The sequence below is a fragment of the Mastomys coucha genome, unplaced genomic scaffold (assembly GCF_008632895.1).
Source record: "Mastomys coucha isolate ucsf_1 unplaced genomic scaffold, UCSF_Mcou_1 pScaffold20, whole genome shotgun sequence".
In the NCBI taxonomy this organism is placed as follows: Eukaryota; Metazoa; Chordata; class Mammalia; order Rodentia; family Muridae; genus Mastomys; species Mastomys coucha.
Genome location: NW_022196903.1, coordinates 109,629,821 through 109,653,163, shown reverse-complemented (window position 1 = coordinate 109,653,163; position 23,343 = coordinate 109,629,821). Strand labels below are relative to the sequence as shown.

The 23,343-nt window shown below is 41.8% G+C and overlaps 1 protein-coding gene across 10 annotated transcripts in view; it reads right to left on the bottom strand.

The window, feature by feature from the left end:
• Nucleotides 1-23,343, bottom strand: part of Marchf8 (membrane associated ring-CH-type finger 8) — an 86,815-nt gene that overhangs the window by 5,584 nt on the left and 57,888 nt on the right. For 7 of the 10 annotated variants that reach the window (XM_031383068.1, XM_031383062.1, XM_031383060.1 and 4 more), the window contains 4 exons: nt 15,322-15,372; nt 2,616-2,701; nt 1,556-2,401; nt 130-310 (listed from right to left, as the gene is read on the bottom strand). In XM_031383068.1, coding sequence (XP_031238928.1) covers nt 130-310; nt 1,556-2,401; nt 2,616-2,701; nt 15,322-15,348 — 1,140 coding nt within the window. In that variant the 5' untranslated portion in view covers nt 15,349-15,372. Of the gene's footprint in view, nt 1-129; nt 311-1,555; nt 2,402-2,615; nt 2,702-15,321; nt 15,373-20,927; nt 21,645-23,343 lie in introns of those variants that run through there. The other 3 variants (XM_031383069.1, XM_031383070.1, XM_031383067.1) reach the window with 2 other exon arrangements.

Below are 23,343 nucleotides of genomic sequence, written 5' to 3'. Positions count from 1 at the left end.
GAGACATTACTATCAGAAATAAGGATCTACAGCAAGAACTCCAGCCCTGATTTCTAAAGCAGTGAACACAGCTGTCCAGGTAGAGTTTGAAAGAACGACTCTACAAGCACCCACACCCTTCTCACGTACTTTCCTCAAAGGTTTCAGCTTGGTCTCCATGATGAACTCGTACTTGCAGAGTTCACAGCAGCGTGTGTCAGAACTCTTGATCCACTGCTGCAGGCAAGCCTGATGCACAAAATGGAGGCTCCCTGTACAGTGGCAGGGGGTGATCAGAGGGCTCTCATCATCTCCTTCACAGTGGCAGATCCTGTGGTAGAAGGAAACCTAGTCAGTAAAAGAAGGGCCTCTAAGAGGAATGATGACGCTGTACCAGAAGGCAAATTCTTCCACAAACCAAAGTTCAGAAATGAAAACTGCAACAGTGACTGTCAGCACAGAGACACACAAGCACAAATGAGAATAATCACGATTAGCTGAACATCAGCTTACCACAGTAGCAACGTCAGGATGGCAGTTGGCAACGGAAAGGGAAGAACGATACAAAAAATGACAAGATCGGCATTTTTAGGGAAGACTTCAAACTTTCAAAGATAAAAATTTAGGCAACAATAAAGACACCTTCCAGAACATAAGACATTAGAGGGAAAAATTTCTAAGTAAACCAAAACAAGCACTCTCACCTCCAAAACACTACAGTGGCTTAAAAGGCTTGCTTGATAGTGAAATCACACCCTCAAGTCACATGCATAACAGCCACACCCTCCCACCCTCTCTTGGAGACTGAGCAGAGACCAAGTTCTTTGTCTGCACTTAAAACTCACCATGGTTCTGCAACTTCCTTTCTTTTGGGGGACGCTCAGAGCACTGAGTGAGAATTATTAAAGCAGTCATTATTCCCAAGGAGTCATCTTGGATTCAACCACTAACCTCCAGGAACTTAGGCTTTTGAGAACAGAGATGTTTTCCAACAGCTGGGCAACAGGTAGAACAGCTGTTCTGAAGAGGGCCTGGCCCAGCCTGGCTAGAGTGTTGTGTTACTTGTTTCAGGAACAGGTTTTCTGATCCAACAGTAAGAAATGTAACAGCAGACACTGAGAAGGGAAACTGAGGGAGGCACAGCACCTGGGACAGATGAGACCAACGAGGATGCCATACAGGAAGAGAGAGTTAGGAAGAAGATTCTGAACTTGGACAACACCCCTAAAGTAAGAGGGAGGCCAGGAGGGATGGCAGGGTGTGGTGGGCCACTGGAGAGCAGCCCCTCCCCCACTCACAGGGCAAGCTAGCAAGATGGAGGTACTATTCCCACACATTCAGACAAACCCTGTTTATTTTGCTGAGAGGAGTCAGCATGGCCTTTAATATGTGTAGTTTCTGTATCTTATGAAATTAGCTTCCAAATGGTGTCACTATATGGAAAACACAATTTTGCTCTATAGCAGGCAATAGATGTCTTGCCACTTCACTTTCAAGAAACTTCACATATTAAATCAAGGTAAGGTTCTGAAGGGATTAGCAGAAACAGCCAGACGGTGGTTCCAGGCAAACCAACCTGCAAGCATCCCCTGAAGTAGACACGGGAGAGATGGGAGTGCATTTTTCAGAGAGCAGAGAAGGACAATCCAGATCACTGTCCTTCTCTACTGAGCAGAGGGGTGCACGCAGGACCCTATTCTTCAATTTGGCAGATGATGTATCCTCAAAGACGTCGTCATCTCCCATTTCATCAGAACAGAAGTCCGTGCTCCCTGCCAGCCAGCTGGAGGACTTGGCAGTATGCAGATGGCTGGCATGGCTCTCCAGCTCATGAAACCTATGTAGGCTGCTGGCACTTGAGCCACGGGAGAGTGAGAACAGGTACCGGAGTAGTCGCTGGCTTCTCAACCTGACCTCGCCATCAGCTTTCTCCTCCAAAAGTGGGATGCGCACGCTTCCCTTGCCAGCTTCCCTCTTTGAGACAGCTGAGTGGTTGGTAGAAAGGGATAAGATAGGAGAGTGTTTGGAATGGCTGAGGGGTGGGCAGTGCTCTGCTTTTTTTTCTTTATGATGGAGCCTGTTCTTTTTGAGAGATGAACCTTGAGGAAGTACCAATTTCCCTTCAGAACAAGTTCTTTCCATATAGTCAAAGCTTTCCAAAGTATCCTGGGTCTTCTCACCCACATCACTTAGTGACTTTGAGAATCTGAGTGCTCTTCTGGCCTTAGTATTTTTAGCAGGTGTCAAGACTTGGTCCCAGTCTGAACCAAAGAGATTTTTCTTTGATGCCTGTAATGTGTCTTTACAGATAACTGTCACAGTGAGCCCTTGTGTCAGAGAACTCTGGCATGGAGGAGCTTTCAAGACAACAGCAGACTGCACGGGACTGTAGTGACAACACTCAGAAAACACTGCACTGGAACTGCATGCAGAACAGTGGAATAAAGCACAGAAAGGAAAAACAAGTTTAAAGAGAGCAGACATCAAAGTGGGGAAATGAGACTGTACTGTAACTTGGCTAGCAAACAGCACATAAAACCAGGCTGTTTAGACCAAAGGTGGAATGATCAAGCAAATGGAAAACTGAAATTTCTGGGCCACCACAGGCCACAGGAACATGTGAAGCAGAGCGTTACCTGCAGATGTCCTGGTTGGATGGTGTGACAGAAGTGCGAGAGAAGGCAGACACTGGAGCCGTCGTGGATGGAGGACTACTCCCAGCCTGCAATGACACACCTTCAGTCAGTGTTTATGAAGAAGCCAAGAGACCCAGACATACTGTCTCCTTGTGAATGGCAAAGGATAGAAAATCAAATAACATCTGCTATTTCCCACTGCTTTGAGAGGAATATGTATTAGGTTCTTTGTTGTGTTTTGTTGAGACAAGTTCTCATTTTGTAGTTTTGGCTAGTCTGAAACTCACTATGTAGACCAGGCTGCCCTGAACTCACAGGGATCAGCCTGCCTCTGCCTCTGCCTCTCTGCCTCTCTGCCTCTTTCTGCCTCTGTTTCTACCTCTGCCTCTGCCACAGGAGGGCTGGGATTAAAGGTGTGCACCATTATGCCTGGCTGGAATAATCATTAGATCCCTACAAGTCCAGGCAAAGCAATTCTTAATTTTCACTTGCAGAAAAAATAGAGCTAAGAGATACTTTGAGACCACGGAACATCACTTCCAAGCTCTGAAGATTCTGCAGCCTTTCCCCCTAAGCATATAAACTTAATTACTTTATATGCAAATTAGGAAACTGAGTCCAATAAGGCACTCTACCAATGTGAAAGAAAGTATGCAAGGTGTCTTGTCTTCGCCTAGTTCCTGAGATAACTCTCCTCAAGGCTGGCAAGTGGTTCTCTACCTGCCCACTTCACACATAAACCCAAGTGCTGGGCCCCCAAATCTTACTGTCCTGTATCAACTCTGGGCTCCAAGGATCCTGTGGCTAAAGAGAAGATGGAGCAAAAGATACTAAGTATAACCTTGGAATTGTGAATTAAGGAACATACTTAAGAAATTTAAACTTAAGAAAGCTAATAGGACACAATATGGCCTATGAGCAGTGGTGAACAAGCCAGAAGGAGGGGAAAGATCTAGACAGGATTTATCACAGTGAGAAGTGGATGGAAGAAGAGCTGAGAAGGATGTAAAACCTCTGCGACTCCTGGGTTTAGCAGCACTCATTCTCTAGCCTTCAGGGCCCTGGCCCTTTACATACCTTTGCTTTATTGACAATGATGACACATGCTAGGTTATGGAATCTGTGAGGCTTTGCTGTTGTACAAATCCCACGGGACACTTCCCAAGCCCTAGATGGCACAGGCCAGTTACTCCATCCTGAGCTGCAGCTAATGAGATGGGTGAGGCCGCTGGTGGTGTAATGCAATGTACTGTTTTACAGTACTGCCTTTATCTTTAGTACCTCTTTTATTGTCTTCCTATGTTGCTCAGCCCTCAAACTCATGGTCCTCTTCTTTCAACTTCTCACATGCTGGGGTTACAGTGTGTGCCACCATGCCTGGCTTATAGCAGGAGAATGCACTCTAAACTAATGATAACTATAGTAAGCAGACCAGTGATAGAACTGTTGATAATTATACCTGGTTTATGAACTGTACTTCTATGGAACCACAGCACAGTGGATTTGTACCAGTATCTACACAAACACATGAGTAATGGAGCTGTACAATGTATTCAGAAAGCTAGTGTTACTGGAGGAATCCTCCAGTGCATTGTGATCTTATGGAACCACTGCCATAACTAGTCCACTGCTGCTTAAAACACCATTGTATGGCACACACCTATGAGTACACCCGTGCTTCCTTAGAACAGGGCCTGAGTGACAATCTGTTGCATGGAACCCAAGTTGCAGGAAACAAAATCATGTTCCTTGAGTAAGTTCCCATCACAGTTCAACCTTACCTAGAACTTGCCCTGGGTTTCCAGAGAGCCCACAATTCTCAGAGTGAGAACTAGCCTCACTTTCTAAGTGTACCCTAGGAGGATATTCTTATCTTGGCACTCTACCAATGGGACATCAGGTATCAAACGCAGCACTGCCATGCCACAAAAACTGCCCTCTGTTCTGCATTATCAATCCCCAAGCATACCAGCCTAGAAAGAAGTCGTATAACACAAAATTAAATATCTCTAACTCAACTTAATCTCAAGAGAAGATACATGTTAATAGGATGTAAGTGTACAGTGAAGTCACTCAGTCAACACACCTGAACCATCAGTGCATCTCTATGGTCCATACTGTCTACAGATTCCGTGGTGGAGAAAAACTAGTTATTTGGGAAGAGAACCTCAACTGAGAAAATGGTTTTTCCAGACTGACCTGTAGACAAGTCTGTGGAGGATTTTTTTTTTTTTTTTTGATTAATGAGTGAGAGATAAAGGTCCAGACCACTGTGGCGGTGCCACCAGTGGGCAAGGTAGCCCCAGGTTATAATAAGAAAGTAGGCTGAACAAGCCATGGGGAGCAAGCCCGTAAGCAATGTCCTTCCATAGGTATGCTTAACCTATCTCCAGGTTTCTCCCTCACTTGAATTCTTGCCTTGGCTTCCCTGTGTGAAGCTGTATGGAAACTGTAAGATAAAGAAAACCCTTTCCTCCCCCAAGCTGCACAGTTATAGACTTTCTCAGAGCAATAGGAAGCAAACTAAGATAAAAATTGGTACCAGGATCACAGGGTATTACTGTGACAGATCTGACCATTTTGTTTGGGGAAAGATTGTGAAAATGTTTGCAACTTTGGGATAGAAAAGCCATTAAGTACTCATAAGTTAATGAGCTAAAAGAATGCAGAGATCTGTTCAGAAGATGGTTCATTGCATACTCTGAGTTGAGAATCTGTGTTTTCTGGTCAGCCATGACTGAAGAACAAGCTGTGATCCACAAGAGAGCAGAACTGCTGAAGTAAGACTTCTGCTTTACTGGGACAATTAATGCTTGAGCTAAAATATCAGCAAGGATTAGAAGAGACCAGCATCATTAAAGTGAAAGCTTTGGGGAAGCATTCCCTCATGATGAGCACACAGAGTTGTAGTCCAGAGATGGACAAGGCTACAACTCAAACTAGTAGCTAAACTTAATATATATAAGAATCTCAGCTCTGGACAAAAGCCGAGGCTTGGCATTGTGTAAATCCAGGAGAGGTCACTGATGAAAGTCAAGTCTCAGTTGCAGAGGAGATCCCAGGATTAAAGGAGGCATGGAGAACATCTATAGCACTATCTAGCATGGTCAAGGTCCCAAAGAGAGGCCATGAGGCCGTCAGTATAGATGTGGCCTGTAGAGACCACAGCACACATTGGAGATGCCAGGACTATGGGATGACTAACACAGACAGCAGCAGGCGTGCAGTGTGGCTAGAATGACCCTATAAGTCAAGCTGTAATTGCTGATGATGGCAGAATCAGAAAAGTGGGGCAGCACAAAGCCCTTTGGAGCTAAAAAGACTGTAAGTTCCAGATTTCAGACATTGGGCTACTTAAACATCTATACTTGGGTTTTGTTTCAATAGGTATTTTAAATAGACTGGATATTTTAAAGAGACTGACCTTCTAATGTGTTTACATTTTTGAACGACCAAGGAACTTTTAAAATTATACACTATGCTTTATTAGTACAATCGTAACATGGTATCTTGAGGATAAAAAAGAAAGGAAAGGTTTTGGTTGAGTAGTGATGTGTTTGTATGTGAAACTAAGAAGGGATCAATTGTACTGATTAGTTTTTTGTCACTTTGACACAAGCTAAAGTCATCTGAGAAGGAGGAGCGAGTGGGGCCAGCAGAGGTCCTGAGTTCAATTCCCAGCAGCCACACACATGACGGCTCACAGCCATCTGTACAGCTACAGTGTACTCATACATATAAAATAAATAAAATAAATCTTTTTTAAAAAAAGTAAACAAAGCAAAGAAAACCAAAAACAGCCAACCAAATTCCCAAACAATGACGACAACAGAGGAGCTGTGGGTGCAGCATGATAGGATTATCTGCTCACAGCCTCGGGTACAGTAGTTCTACACTCATTATGGTTGCTTACAGGATGTAGTTCTGTAGAATGTATGTTCATATGCAGAACCCAACTGTTTGCTACTTGACACTCAAGGCCTCATGGGTGTCCCATCTCACAACCCTTCTCTAGCCTTAGGCCCCTATGCTGTGTGTGACTCTCTAAACTCCCTTTTTGTGATCGGCCATGGAAACTCTCTCCTTTTAAGTATTCAGAGCATTTCACTAAGGCTATGTGTACAGTCCAAGCTTGTCTCTCTATTCAAAGGCAGCTGTGCTGTATGACAATGGGAAAGCATGTCAGGCTTCCGCAGACAGGGTGGCACACACTGGAGCTCAGGCTTGCACAGACAGGGTGGCACACACTGGAGCATGGGATTTTAGGAATCCTGTTTATCAGAGTACCTTTTAATTTCCTTCCCAGGAAGTTGCTAAAGGTTACTGTCCTCCCACTCCAAACTAAAAAGTAGTGATTTGCTCCTAACCACCCTCTCAGTAGACCTTACTCATAAAGTAGACATGCCATACTTGGTGTTTTAGTCATTCAGAGATGCAGACTGAGACTATGTCTCAGAAAACGTGCAGTTTAGTGAAATCACTCTGGGAAAGCCATTGCTCCCTTCTATAAATAAATACCCAGCTGTATCCAACCTGAACAGTGAGCCACAATTAAAGAAGAGGTTGCCCTGTGGCTGTTCTGATACATACACTGGGGCTCTTGCAGGAAGGCCGTGCCAAGAACCAGCCTCGCAAGAACAATTAACTAGCCTGGCCATTAAAAGTAAACAGATACAATATAGAATTCATGGGGGAGAATGCATCATAAAGAACTTCTGAATACAAAAAGTATTCGCATTACAAATGACTCAATGCTGCCTAGCAAGAAGCACAAACACTGGGTTCTTCTTTGCTGGCCTGTTGGCGCTCAGTCATGTGGACAGCAGTATGTCTCCAGTATAATGACAGGCACAGGCACAGTATCAAGAAGGAAAGCTGAGGCAGAAATGCTTTCTTAAGACTTGCCTTCCTAAAGTCTCTGCAGCTGGAGTCTCAACAAAATAATACACGTTTAGAACAAAGAATACTGAAGGCAACAATTTCTGAGCAAAGAAATCTTCATAACCCAGAAACTAAAGTTGTGACCATATACAGGCTCCAATTCCTCAGTGTTGGGTTTGCACGAAGGTCTCTGTTTGCATCTGTATCACTCAAAAGGACCCTTTACTATTGTTAACTTTCTTTAAACAGTTAATTTTTCGCTACAAAAAAATTAATTCTTACAGAGTTTTAGGGTAGTGGCAAAAAGAGGCTTTCTGGCTCCAAAGTCCTCACTGTGCTCTGGGACCACTCCATTGAGCATGACACCAGGCAGAGCTTAATCACATCGGGTTAAGGATCTGAAGATACAGCTCTGTCAATAGTCAAGTATGAGGACCTGAGTTGCATTCCTAGAGCCTACATGGCGGGTGGGAAGAAGTTTGGTTTTATGGTGCCCACTTCTAATCCCAGCACTGGAGAGGTGGAACCAGATGGATCCTGAGGTTCACTAGCCAGCCAGCCTGCCTCCTTGGCAAGTTCCAGGCTAGTGGGAGACTCTATCTCAAAAAACAAGGTGGACAGCTCCTGAGATGCAACACCCAAGGGTGTCCTCTGGCCTCCACATGCACATGCACACACTTGTACACATGTAAGTGTGCACACACACTAAATTACCTATCAAGTCGAGCCACAAGCCTGCTGCAAGGATCAAATAAAACGAGAGGAAAGGCAGGAGGGTCATGCACAGCTGCAGGCCTCACCTTTGCTAGGACAGACCCTTTCTCTCAGTACAGCCCCACCTACCCTCCTCAGGTTGGGAGCTTCTTTCTGTACAGACTTCTTGTCTTGCCAGCCTTAGTTCAAGGGACATACAACTCCAAGATTAAACCACAGGCTGAGAATGCTGCCAGTGAGAACACAGGACTTACACTAGACCCAATGCTCCAAAGTCAGCTGAATCTGAGGTGGTAAATAAAACCAGCCATTTTAAAGTTCACACCACCCCTCTCCCTAAAACACACACATTCTCTGGGTAAACACATATCAGCCTCAGGTTTTCATACATATAGGGCAGGCAGCCTATCACTGAGTAACTTCCAACATGTCTCAACACAAACGGAGGCTCTCAGGCTGCCTTAAAACTTCACCAGCCTCAGCAGACTAGGGTGCTCCCAGCAGTCTGTCTTACTCAGTCCTACACCCCATGCCTTCTCTCTCTGCAGATGCTCCTATACTCATCTGCATGGCTGGCTCTGCCTTGGGTTTTCTTAACCCTCCTATCCAATATCTTTATACCTGGTTCATTTCTTCTATTATATCTAAGAATTATGAGGATGGAGAGATGACAGTGGGTAATTTTGAATCCCCAGCATTCTTGTAAAAAGCTAAGCATGCTGTACACTTGTAAGCCCAGTGTTTGGGATAAGGGACAGTAGATCCCAGAAGCTCAGTTGTTAACCACTCTAACCAAATTTGAGCTCCAAGTTCAGTGAAAGAACCTATCTCAAAACAATATAAGGCAGAGAGCAAAGGAAGAAAATTCTAGATGTCGATCTCTAGCCTCCATCCATGTTCACACAGCACATACAATACACACACATGCTTATGAGTAGATGCTTCTAGAACAATATGTCAACTGTGAATCAACCCTGTTTAAACATAATAACTAGAAAATATTAACAGAAGCCAAACAAGTCACGGCTCAAATTCAGAGATATGCTTGCCAACTAACATACTAGAATAACTAAAGAGTTTAAATATGTCCAGTCTAACGCCTACCTTAGAATGTTTGATTAACAAGGAGTATATGATGCTCATGGTATTACAACTACAATTTTTCAGATCTCTGAAAATAGACTAGAGTGAAGTGCTGGCCTTCTGCCACTATGGGATTAGAGAACCCCGAGGAGGCATCCATATCTCAGGTTTTTATTTCCTTCTCACTAAACCAAATGCTGGGAATCTCTCGTACCAGAAATATGTGTCACCTGGAATAGGGGTTCACAGGGTCCCTTGGGGGCAAAATAACATTTGTGTATTTGTGCTTCGGTGCTGCCTTTTATAAGCATATTATATGCATAAATTAAAATTACACCAAGAAATATGAAACCTTGTCAAGATCCAACAGCACAGGCTCCTGTGATTTGCTGACCTAGGCCAGTTCCTGGCATCTAAGGCAGTTCCAGTTGGCAGAGTGTGTTCAAGCCTTCCCAGGGAACTACAATCTTTCTCTGTAGAATGTAAGGTTGAAGGACTCACTGGAACAGATTTACCCAAAGCAGGCTCATGGTTTCCAGACATCCAGATTGGGTGCCATGACAGTTACTGCTGCCTTCTATCAGCTACCTGAAAGCTGAGACTACCCAGTGTGTGTGTGTGAAAACTATCTTTCTACCACAGTTGAGCTCCATCCTGGCTAACTCTTCCCTTCTGTTTTAAGCATTCCCTTCCTATCCACACCTTCCCCAAGCAGCTTTTCAACCTTGGGTTTCTTGTCAGTCTCCTCTTTTCTGGGCGTCCTCTCCATTGATAAGTATCATATGGAAATCTTTCTCAGCCAAAAGCAATGTCTAGGATACAGTCCAGTACTGGACAAAATCTAAGTTCATGCAATTGCCATGAAGACTGTGTTAGCACTACCTCTGTCCTGGAACTCACTCTGTAGACCAGGCTGGCCTTGAACTCAGAAATCCACCTGCCTCTGCCTCCCAAGTGCTGGGATTAAAGGCATGTGCCACCATTGCTCAGCTCAAGGTCAAATCTTATAGTGGGGCAAGAAAGACAACCTGCAAGTAGTAGGATCTCAGTGGCACAGGACAAGAAGCCATTTTTTCTGAGTCTGCACTTAGTAAGGTGCTGCTCCACTCCGCAGTGATAGCCCGACAGGAAGAGGCTCTCAACCACAGTGCCCCAAATCCCCATCTCAGTAAGAGCTGTCTTATAAAGTGGAAGCATTATGACAACTGGGTAGTGACAATAAGTTCCTTGGTTATGATAGATTGAGGAACATACTGTATAATAGTTACATTTTAATTTCAGGTAGAAACTAATCAATGTGATTTCTAAGTAAATGTGATTTCAGATATTATAAACCAATGTAAAATTCTGAGTTCTCAAGTTACTTGATAGCAACAGAGGAAGCCTAAGGGTGCAGTGAGGTAAATACAATGTATCTGCTGAGCATGTCTTCAAGTTGTGCTGGCCTGTCAGCCTAATGAATCCTTGGTAAGGTGAAAAGAGCCAGGGCTAAGTGGGTCCAAAAATACAGAAGCATGTCCTAGTGGCGCTCCCCCCTTCAACAAAACATGTCTTTTTGAGGGGACCAGTCTGCTTTGTTTGTGTGTTTGAACTTAACTCTATACAACAGGCCTTTCTGGCCTGAAGCTCATTATACAGTTCAAGTTAGCCTTGAATTCAAAACAATCCTCCTGCCTCAGTCAGGTACAAGCCACCATGCCCAGTTCTCTGCTACTCCTTAAAACAACCAAACCCCTCTGAACTTACAAAAGACTTTGTTATACATGGCTATAAAGATGCTAACGGATAGAGCAAATCATACCCTAGAGGAGATGATGCATTACACTTTTAGTTTAAAAACCTATGTTTTGCTAATAACAGTTTCCTAATTGGTGTATATCCATTGTAAATAACTGAAGTTTCACATGGACACTTAAATATAGGCATATAATGAACTCTGAGCATACCCTCCACCTGCTCTCCCCATTCTCACCTCTGCCCACCCCTTGTCCTCTCCGTTCTCCTACAGAAGATCACACCTGTACTCCATGTCATATGCATGCCATATTTTTTCTAGCTATATAAAGTCTGGGATCTACAAATGAAAGGTGACATTTGTCTTCCTAACACAGACTTAATATGCTTGTGCACATCTTCCAAAGGAAGCACTATTCTTTTTTTTCTTTAAAAAAAAAAAGTGTCTTTAGTTTTATTTTTATGTGTGTGTCCTGGTGTTTATGTCTAAGAGTGCAGTGGTTGTGGAGACAAGAGAACACCGGATCCCTGGCAGTAGTAGTAACAGGTGGCTGTGAGAGGCTCTATGTGTACTAGGAACAGAACTCCAGTCCACAGGAAGAGTAGTGGGTTTGAATCTGAATCTTTTATTCTATTTCACTCATCTCCAGGCCCTGTGCTAATGTCTAACCTAAAATCAAGACACAGTGGTGCCTCCCTCCAACACTACTCTTCTGCTCAGAATTGCTTTAGCGACTCAGGGACTTTTGTACTTCCATATGTATTTTAGGATTTTGTTTCTATTTCCATGAAAACAATATATATGCTTTCATAATATTAAACAAGTTTATTTCTTGTGTTGGCTGTAATCTTCCTGTTTTGATTAATACACATGTGTTTGACCCTAGTTATAATGATTTAAAATCATGGTCTAAAACCACAATTCCTTTTATACCTAACAATTCTGATGGACTTTACATGTGACCTAAAAGTCTCCTTCACTTTCCAGCATTTTAATCTAGTCTTGTCTGTATGAAGCTGTAAATGCCCTGAATCATCCAAATCTTTTCTCCTGGATTTGGAGGATTTTCTGCTAGGATTTTTTTCTGAATATGTTATTTATACCTTTAGCCTAAAGATCTCTCCTTCTATGCCCAATGCTCATAACTTCAGTCTTTTGATGGTGTCCAATACATCTTGTATTTTATACTTTATTACTTTATCGGTGTCAATATCGGTGTAAATGTTCTAATCAATCTACGTTACCATACATTCCTGATACTCTATTTTTCACTGAATCCAATCCAAATTGGTGAGCTTTACAAACTGAGTATTTCATTTCTAAAATGTTCTAAAATTTCAGTTTGATTTTTCAGTATTTCTATAGTTTTGTTCAATTCTTCTTTCATATCCTGCTCTGACCTTATTTCATTCAGCTCTTTGTATTCTCTCAGTTCATTCAAAAGTTTGTAATTTCTTTGATTTTATTCTATATTCTTACAATTATTCTTCTGGATTCTTTGTCTGGAATTTCATCTAATTCTCGTGCACTGGAATCTAGTAACAGAGGGCATATAGTTTTTCTTGCTTCTTATATCTCTGTACTTGGGGCTTGTGCATCAGGATTATTTCCTTGGCTGGGTTTTTAATCAGCTATATTTTTTTGAGTTGAGTTGAAATATTTGCAATGCTCAGGTGTGACTAGTTTATTTATAGTAGTTTGCTAGCTAAATTCCCAGTTTACATGCTCTGGGAACTAAGTGTAATACCCTACATTGCCTCAGAATGTAGAATCACAACTACTAGATCGACCCACTATGAAAACATAACATTGCTGAGGTTTTTAACAACTCATCACTTCTAACTTCAATAACTACCAGGAAAAAGAGCACGGCAATAAGGATTGTGGTAAGGTACTAATTACCTGTCAGGCAGAGGGTCACTCAAGAGGCAGAGGCAGGAGAATCTCTGTGAGTTTGAGGTCAGCCTGGTCTATAGAGTGAGCTCCAAGTCATCCAATGCTACACAATGAGACTCTGTCTCAAAAAAAAAAATGGCTAAGGTTTTGAATAGAAGAAAACTAGCCTGGATTGCGGTAGAGATTAGTATTATGTCAGCTGAGGAAGCACTGAGGAGAAAAAAGTAGCAGGAATAGGGAAGCTGAGATATAGTTAGGGTCCAGATAATTTAAAAGATAAAGACATGGAAGGTTACAGTTAAGAAGTAAAGGAACTGAGGAGACAGTGCTGCGAGTAAGGTATTGCTGCACAAGCATGAGAACACCAGTTTGAATCCACAGAACCCCATAAACTGGCAAGGTAGTACATAAACATATACTACTTTGGGATGTGGAGATGGGAGGATGGCAGGTAGAGACAGGAGAGCCCTGGAAGCTCCCAGGTAAACAAGGTGGACAGTGAGGACTGACAAATGAGTTTTCTTCCTCCTCTCCTGTGCCATGGGACATTTGCACCTTCACTCCTATATGCACATGTGTGGTACATGTACACATGAACACATACACACACAAGTAAAAGAGCAGGGCATGAGGAAGAACAAGAATGAGGAAGGGATGAGAGAGAGGTGAATATGGGAAAAATAGTAAAAAGTACACAATACAATGAGTACAAAGCATACAGAACAATTATAAACCCCGAGTAATACGAAATGAAAGTATGACTCTTAAAAGTGTGCAAATCATAAGAAAAACAAAAGAAAAGCAGAGAACTGAGTGAAGTTAATATCTAATAGATTAAAAAAATCATCACACCAGTAAGTATTTCCTTTTTTAGTGAATAGGTTTCTGAACTTCTTCCCTCCCACATATGCTTCATGTACCAAACGGCACTTTCTACTCTGTAGCCCTTGGTTCTCACATCATCTATAGATGTGACAGTGAGGGTGTCCTCCAGGGTACCCTAAAGGTCACTTCAGCTTCCACTAGCCTTGATAATCCCTGTTCATGGTTTACTGTGCTTGCTATTGTTTAATCTATGTATAAAAGCACTTCAGCTTGTCTCTCTCCAGCACTGGTCTGGACCAAGGAGTGAAGGTAAAAGTGCTTGCTGGAAGTTCCTTGGTACCCACAGACATGCAGGGGGACTCTCTGCCTCAGGCTCATATTCATCCCGGCCTTTCTCTCTATCCATGGTGTACCTAGTCCTCAGTTCTGCCACCATACCTTTTCTCCCTCTATGGCTGTTGTCCAATGTTAGTGTGTAGAAGAAATTATAATCTCTTGACTAGCAGTTCCCAATGACCTCAGGAACCATGCACATTGGGGCCAAAACTGCTTCAAGTTCTTAGGGCCTGAGTTGCAGAGTCTGGACTCACTGAAATGCTGTGTCCATTCCTTGATCAGTTTAGTTAACCACTGCATGTGTTTTTGATTTGTTTTATTGTTTTTTTTTGTTTTTTTTTTGTTTTTTTGTTTTTTTTTTTTTTAGCTTGGCTGCATGACAAAGACATGGGAAAGGTTCAAACTTGTAAGGTAATCTGCATGATTGTGTCAGAACGGCCATGGGTTAGACAGTGATGTTGGGCTACCCAAAGAATGATCACTGTGTGGGAAGCTGGTGTCTACTGGGCCAGACTCTAGCAGTCAATGTGCTTCTAGAGAGCTATCTATGTAAACACACTGCAGGAAGCACAGATGCACTACTGACTAAGAACTAAGCAAGATGATGACAACATAGAAACAGTAGACAGAAAGGAAGAGCGAGCCTGGCAACATCTCTCAACAACTTGGCTCTAGACTACTTCCAGAAATCTTGTCACCTGAGCCACACAAATCCATTTCCAGACAAACATATTCCTAACTGGAGAAACAGACTCTGGTATCTGAGGCTTCTCTGCCTGAAAAGTATAATTTCAGGGGTTGGGGGAGAGGTTCTCCAATAAATCATCTCCCCTAGCACACACTCAAAGTTGCCTCACTGGAAAAATATAATATATGGTCCCAGAGTAGACTATAGAAATGCATGAAGAAAAGAAGGCTGAAAAGGGCTCAGGTGGTAAAGTGCATGCCCCCTAAGAACAAGGACACGAGCCTGGATCATAGTTAGTCTTGCCCAGTGACAGACCCTGTTTCAAAACAATAAGATAGAGAATAATGGAGGAAGATATCTAACACTGACCTCTGCTTCTAGGTTACACATACACTAACATGCAAACAGGAATGTATACACACACACACACACACACACACACACACACACACACACACATTCTTTAAAAACATGAGAATTAATACATGCAAAGTTGAAGAATACAGAAGTCCCAGGACATAAAATAATTTATTTTGGTGGCACTTTACCTTAGAAATGTTGCTTGGATGACTCATGGAATGTCCCAAAGTCTTCTCATTCTATACGAAAGACAAGCAGGTAGTAATTAAGCGCTGATTAAAAACACGCAAATAACAAGTAATCAATTATTCTAGTAAGAAGTTATTCCTGTAAGTAAGCGCAAACCAATTTGATAGATATATATTCCTAGGTATTAGACATTGGAAATTTAGGCAAAAGTAAATCAACCAATGGTTCCTGACCTAAAAGAACTTACCATAGAAAGAATAGGATTTTGGAACTATAAAAATAAAGCCACAGCAACTATCTTAAGACACTTTCAAATTCATAGTTCAGAGGTGAGAAATCCTATATACCCTTGTGTATAGGGTCCATGCTATGAAAGGCCACTAAAAAGATGGGGAAGAGGGTGGGATGTGTGACTCACACCTCTGACTGTCAAATGCCTAATTCCCATCGTCTCCATCAAGTCTATCTTCCTTTCTGGAGCATAAAGCACCTAACCAACCAGGACCCCAGAGAAGGACTTGAGGGGATCACTGGAATTCTACGTGCTTCCAGTGTAGTGACATGGAATATTCTCTTTCTGCTTTTCACCATTGTTTTCAATTGGCTTACTGAAGATGGGTGGCCAAGCCTGGCTTGTTAGAGTTACTAGGACAGAGGTGGTCTTCTAAGAAGAGTAGGAAACAGGATAAGCCAAAAGTACTATGAAGACACAGAAACCAAAGAAAGAAGCTCAAAAGAAGCCAACCTTGCTGGTGCTTTATGCTGAGACACCCAAGTCACCAAATAGAGAAATGTTCTACTACTTAAGGCACTTCACTACAGTAGCCTTAGCTCAGCATTCTCAACCTTTCTAATGCTACAACCCTTTAATACAGCTCCTCATGCTGTGGTGAGTCCCAGCCATAAGATTATTTTCATTGATACTCCCTAACTGTAGTTTTTCTACTGTCATGAATCATAATGTAAATGTCTGTGTTCTCTGGTGGTCTTAAGTGACCCCTGTGAAAGGGTTGTTTAAATTACCAAAAGGATCACAACCCATAGGTTGAGAACCTCTGCCTTAGCAAACAAAAAAGTATTCCTACTATGCACTTTTGTCTCATTAAGAACCCACTTAAATATGAACAAAACAAAATCTATTACAAAAAGAAGAGATTTTTACTTCTGTTTTTATGATCCATTTTCTTTTACATTCACTCAAATTATGCACAGGGGAAAGGCTACAGAAAGCATACTGAGGTAAAAACACTACGATTGTCAGAAGTACAAAAGATCTTTCAAAATCTCCTTTTAGGCTTTTCTACTCCATCAGTCCTTGTCTGAGGATAAGAAGGCACCCAACTTGCCGTGCGGTCTGCTGGTACTCTCGTGCACAAGGGCATAGTTCTAATCATCAACACAGGTGGAAAGGACTAAGGAAGTCAGCAAGAGAAGCTACATTTTCCCCTTCTTTCAACACACCAAATTCCACAATGCCTTCTTATATTCTTGCCTAAGAACGCCCAATATTATTAAAATGTTGGTAAAGAAGTTTTCAGATCAATTACCAATCTATTTTGGTAAACGTCTTAGTCAGGGTTTCCATTCTTGCACAAACATTATGACCAAGAAGTAAGTTGGGGAGGAAAAGGTTTATTCAGCGTACACTTCCACATTGCTATTCATCACCAAAGTCATGACTGGAACTCAAGCAGGTCAGGAAGCAAGGAGCTGATGCAGAGGATGTGGAGAGATGTTCCTTACTGGATTGCTTCCCCTGGCTTGCTCAGCTTGCTTTCTTATAGAACCCAGGACTACTGGCCCAGGGATGGCACCACCCACAATGTGCTAGACCCTCCCCCCTTGATCACTAATTGAGAAAATGCCTTACAGCTGGATCTCATGGAGGCATTTCCTCAACTGAGCTCCTTTTTCTGTGATAACTCCTTGTGTCAAGCTGACACACAAAAACAGCCTCTGCATCAGCTCCTGTTTCCTGATCTGCCTGAGTTCTAGTCCTGACTTCCTTTGGTGACGAACAGCAATATGGAAGTGTAAGCTGAATAAACCCTTTCTTCCCAACTGCTTCTTGGTCATGATGTTTGTGCAGGAATAGAAACCCTGACTAAGACAGTAATGTTCTTTTCTTTGGTGTTACAAAATATGTATTTGTGCAAATTCTGAATATTTTATCATATTCTTTTATAAATCTAAGAAGAAACAAAAATGCAGTTCTCTTTAAATGTACAATATAGACCTTGTTATTGCTAAGTGTTTATACTCTTAATGAAAAACTTCTTGATCTTAGGCCCAACTATTATAAAGGAAAAAGATAAAATTATAAAGAATTCTTAAAGAATTCAGAGTATGGCACCAAAGTTAGCTTAGGTTTTGTTTCATCATGTTATGTATGCACTCACTTAATAGAAATGCAATGACTGTCCAAAGACTCTGCATCTGTTCAAACATCATTTATGACTGAAAATGGACTACAGATAAACAAAGGGTTCTATTATGAATGCTGGCTTCAAGATGAATATACTAGTGATTTGCCACCAGATTTCAAATAGCTCATTAAATTAAAATGCCATGCTTTGGATTATCTCTATAGAAAACTAATATATCCAGTATCACATTACTTGCTGTAGTGGTTTGGCTGAGGATGGCAACCCATAGGCTCATATTTTTAAATGCTTGGTCCCCAGTTAGTGGAACTGTTTGGAAAGGATTATTGGAGGAAGTACGTCACTGGGAGGTGGGGCTTTGAGGTTTCAAAAATACCCGGGCCATTCCCAGGTAGCTCTTTTTGCCTCATGCTTGTGGGTTAAGACATAAGTTTTCAACTACTGCTTCAAGCACTGTGCCTGCCTGCCTGCCTGCCTGCCTGCCTGCCTGCCTGCCTGCAGACCTAGGACAAACCCAAACACGACTGGGAAAAAAGTCAATAAAATGATTCTTAATGATATTCTGCTGTACTCATAAATTAGTGCCTTGCCCAATTGTTAGCAGAAAGGTTTCCTCAGAAACTGACAGAAGCAGATGCAAAGGCCCACAGCCAAACATTAGGTAGTGCTCGGGGAATCCTGAAGAGGAGGAGGAGGAAGAATTGTAGGAGCCAAAAGGGCTCAAGGACACCACAAGAAAACCCTCAGAATCAACTAACCTGGACTCATGGGTGCTCACTGAGACTGAACCAACAAGCCTGCATGGGTTAACCTGTATATATGTTATAACTGTGTAGCTTGGTGTTATTGTGTAACTCCCAATGGGGAGGCACTGTTTCTCATGTTGCCTGCTTTGGGGACCCTTGTCTCACCCAGCTTTATCATGAAGGGAGGTGCCTAACCTTACTACAACTTAATATACCATGTTTGGTTGACATCATGGGAGGTCTGACCTTTTTTGAAGAGAAACAGAGAAGGAGTGGAAGAAGGGGAAACTGCAGTAGAGATATAATGTATAAGAGAACAAATTAATTTTTAAAGGTACAGGCTTGAAAAGAAAAAAATAATCTAGTAATGTGAACCCTTTTTCTGTTTTTGTTTTTTGTTTTGCTAAACAGTGATCAGTTTACATATATAAAAACATCCAGAAGATCCTGGTATTGTAAAGGCTGAGCCTCACTACTTAGGGCTGCTTCTCCAATATTAAAAAGGATTGCTTCCTTTACCCTTCTGTAAGCATTGCTATTTAATGTCTAGGGATTAGAATACAACAGAAGAATCTAACAAGTAGGAGCACAACAGAGCTATTTTCTAGACACCAAATCTGGGCCTCCACTCAAAGCCATCTTCATTCCACACTTATTTAACTGTGGTATTACTGCACATATTTGAATTAGATACAGAATAAATATGCCCCCTAGCCTGGCTAATGGTAATATTACCACAAACCCGCTTCGAAAGAGAGTATTGATGAAGACTATACAAACTATGGGAAAAACTTAAGAATAGCATAAAAAAAACAAAATTCCTAAATGACATCTAAGCAGAGTGGATGAACTATAGTGTACCCTATAGAGTACAGTATAGTGTACTCTATAGAGTACAATATAGAGTCTATAGTATAGACAAAATAGAGCTTTTGTTTCCTTTCTTCTTTCCTTTCTTCCTTTCTAAGAAGGAAAGTTTGTCAAACATCAGTGACATAAAAATAGAGCCCACACTAAGCTTCAAACCATTCAAATATTTAAAAAGTTGATGAATTCTTTTTATTTGGATCTTTAACACACTCAGTCACTGCTTAACTGTGCCAACATGTTTGACCAACAGAGAAGAGGAAAGCTCCCCGTTGGCTTCCTCTTTCCGTGAAGTGCCACACCCTCCCCGTTTGCTCTCATCTTCACAGTGGTTTGGTAGGCTCTTTTCAGATAGATGTTAAACATGAGAGCCCTACTCTCTTCAACTGCCCTTACTGAGGTAGGACCTTGCTGTGCCGTGTTAGAGTTTGGATGCCTGGAGAGTCTGTTTCCAGTAAGCTTCCAAAGCTACTCTGCTACTGCCAGTGCCCAGAACATACACTGAGGTGCAAGCTTTATTCCAAAACAATCCATAAAGGCTATGGTTCACTTTGTAAACTTTGTCTGCTATAAATTTCTATGTCTTTTAATTTGCTTTCTATTGCTGTGATAAACACCATGGCCCAAAGCAAGTTGGAGAAAAAAAGGTTTCTTTGGCTTCCACTTCCACTCACTGAAGGAAGTCAGGGCAAGAACTCAAGGCAGGGACTGAAGCAGAGGCCATGGAGAGGGCTGCTTACTTGCTCCCTATGGCTTGCTCAGCTGATTTCTTATATAACCCAGGACCTACGATGGCCCCACCCACAGTGAGCTAATCAAAAAATGTCACACAGACTGACTATAGGCGGATCTTACGGATGTATTTTCTCAATTTTGGTTAGAGGTGACAAAAAAGAAGGGGGGGAGACACTGTATAGAAATGACAGTGAGCTTACAAAAAAATACAAATAAATCATGAAGCATATTGGAAATATTATGGCCTGAAGGGGAAGGGGTAAGTTTTAGTCATGTAAGAAGTTGTCAAATTGCCAGGGTAAGAAGAATAGTCTCTGCTGAGGAATAAAGGACATTTTGTAATTATGTCACTCCTGCCAGAATATTTCCAAGTTGGAACAGGCACTTAGAAGCTGCTTTTACTAAGTCATTGACTCCTCATTTTGGCCCAAAGGTAACCAAAAAAACAAGACAAAAGGCTGGTGTCTCCACCTTCATTCTGTGTCTCTCACCTTTACCGTGGCTAAACCTTTTACCTTAAGACTTCCAAGATAGAGCCCCTCTCCCCTGCCAGAGGTCAGTAATCCATGGGGTATGGGGAGTGATCCTGGCACAGACTCAGTCATCTTAACAGGAAGGAACCAGACTAGTGACCTCACTAAGACAACAAGTAACAGATTAACAACTTAACCACACACTAATGGGTCAGTCATGGATGGGTCACATCAAGCTTGACCAGGACTGCTTCCCTACGCATAACACTTGTTCTCCACCCATTTAAACAGAAGCCTCACTGTCAGTATCCCAAAGACACACTGGGGGATTGGGCGAAGGGTTACTGGATGGGCCCCTTTATTTTGTTAGCTAAAGTTTCCCAAAATAAATCACACCTACATTAGACATTCTACAGGGCTGATATTTGATTGTCAGTGGTTGTGAGGAGGTTGGAATACTGCAGATCCAGAGCCAAACTATCTTGGGGTATCTAAAGCCCTTCACTGCCCATTGCTGTATGTGACCTAAACTCTCCCTGTCTGTTAGATCACAGACCCTTCAGATGCTTCCTCACAGATCAAGCTTCAAGTTCCTGGCAAACCCTCATCCCGCAGGTGCCTGGACAATGTGGGTCATGCATTAAGCTAAGCCCCCCTTCCTCCCTTAGAGAACTTGAGGATCTGGCACCCTGCTTTGCCTAGTGGGACACACTTCTCTTCCTTCAGAATTCGACTATTCTGTGCCGCCTGTCTGCAGTGTGACTGCTAACACAGCTCCCCAAAGACAGACCACATCTCTTCCTCATAGTGGGTCCTCCTCTCCTTTCAAGTCAGAAAGTCTATCTAACAGTGACTATCAGGCATATATTTTGATATGTATAAATAGATTCATAGCTTTTGCCTACCCAGAGCTAAAAATGTCATCAGACAGGCTCTGAGGCCTACAGCAGAGGTTTCTTTACTTTGATGTCACTTGCCTGACTCATGCTACCACCAATGTATTTGAAGTGTCATAACTTCTTTTCTTTGTTTCATGTTTTTTCTTTTTTTCATGAAACTGTTACTATATTGGAACACAGTATTTGGGATAACATAAATCTGTGTTCCTGGGTGACACTCACTCAAATTTGGCTCCAGAATAAACAATCTTACCCTCTCTGAGATAGGAGCTGTATTTGTTGCATCTTCAGTTATATGGTGCTTTTAATACGGAACCCCAAGGACAAGCCACCTTCACAGAAATCACCCAGATCAGAGCTAGGTACCAGTATTGATCCCTTGTGTGTTAAGTCTCAAACTAATGGCTGAAGAGTCTATTTAGCATATCAAAGTGGACCTGAATGCCTGGTTCTCCCAGCATCCCTCAGTCCCTACCTGTTACAGGGTATGGCTGGCATACAATACCCTCTACCCTAAACTTCTGCAGCCCAGGGACTGGGCTGCCTTTCCCTATATAACCCAGGCATTTTGGATACCTGCCCTTTTTTGGTCTACCCTTTACTCTTTTAGCCAGTTTCTTGGCCCAGGCTGCCCTCTTGGTTCCTCTCCCTTCTTCCCTCTCCTTACATGGCCTGGCTCAACCTAGATATGTCTCCTCTGTACTCTCCTAAATGTCCCTGCCTCTGGCTATGCTCTCCCTTTCATCTACAATAAACTTTCTTATCCACCATACTTAGAAGCAGCCATGTCCTTCCTTTTTCACTTTATATTTTCATTCACTTTGTATCTATTGCATAGTACTGGCTTCATAAGTAGAGGCTGGTGAATTCCTTGTCATGTTCAAACCTTTAATGGTTTGGTGGTTGGTTCAGTGGATTATTCTGAGATGGCTGTTTAGGATTCTAATCACTAGCTACCTTTTATGGTTTGCTTTCAGGGCTCTTGGTTTAAGATAGCCACTTGTTTGTTTACTCTGAAAGCACTTTGGTTTCCAAACATTCAATTTTTTTTGTTGTTGTTGGTTTTTTTTTTTGTTTTGTTTTGACAGGGTCTCTCTAAGTAGCCTTGGCTGTCCTGGAAGGCTCTCTCTAGACCAGGCTAACCTTGAAGTCACAGAGATCCTCTTGTCTTTACCTCCTGAGTGCTAGATCTAAAGGTGATTAAAGGCATGCATCACTTCACTAGCACTGGTCCTATTAGTCTGTTAATGTATCAGCATTCATTCAGTTCATTAACATGCTAACACTTAGCTGTCTCCCCTGCCACTCATCCAAAACCTAATTCAAAGATTAAGGAAATGGTTAGAAAAACAGCTTATTTATTTATTTACTTATTTAACTCCAGCTGGTTTGGTTTGATAACTGTGTTAATTCAACTCAAAACTGTGCAGGGGTTTTAATTAAAGAAATGGGGAACATTCAATATTTACATTGTTTTTTGAGTATTAAATGAGAATTCCTAACAACAGAATTAAAGATTATGAATGGGCACCCTACTTTAATTGAAATTAAAAACATTTAAGGAAAGAAAAAGATATAATTGGTAACTTACAAATTCAGAAAGAAAAAATGCATGCTCTCCTTTATATATGGATGCTAGCATAATGGATACATGCACATGTGCACGCACACATACATATACACACCACTTATAAATAGCAGATGTGACTATAATTTAAAAACTATATTCAACAAATATACTAAGGTGAACTTAGAGTAAGACAAAATACATCATCAATCATCTTAAGGCAGTGTAATCTACATTAATAGTGATGTGGTTGTCTGCTTTACTTCTGTTTTTTAATTGATCTTTTTTTAAACTTTTATTGCATGATTTCAATTTATCTGAATTTGTTAACATTTAAGAACATATTTTAA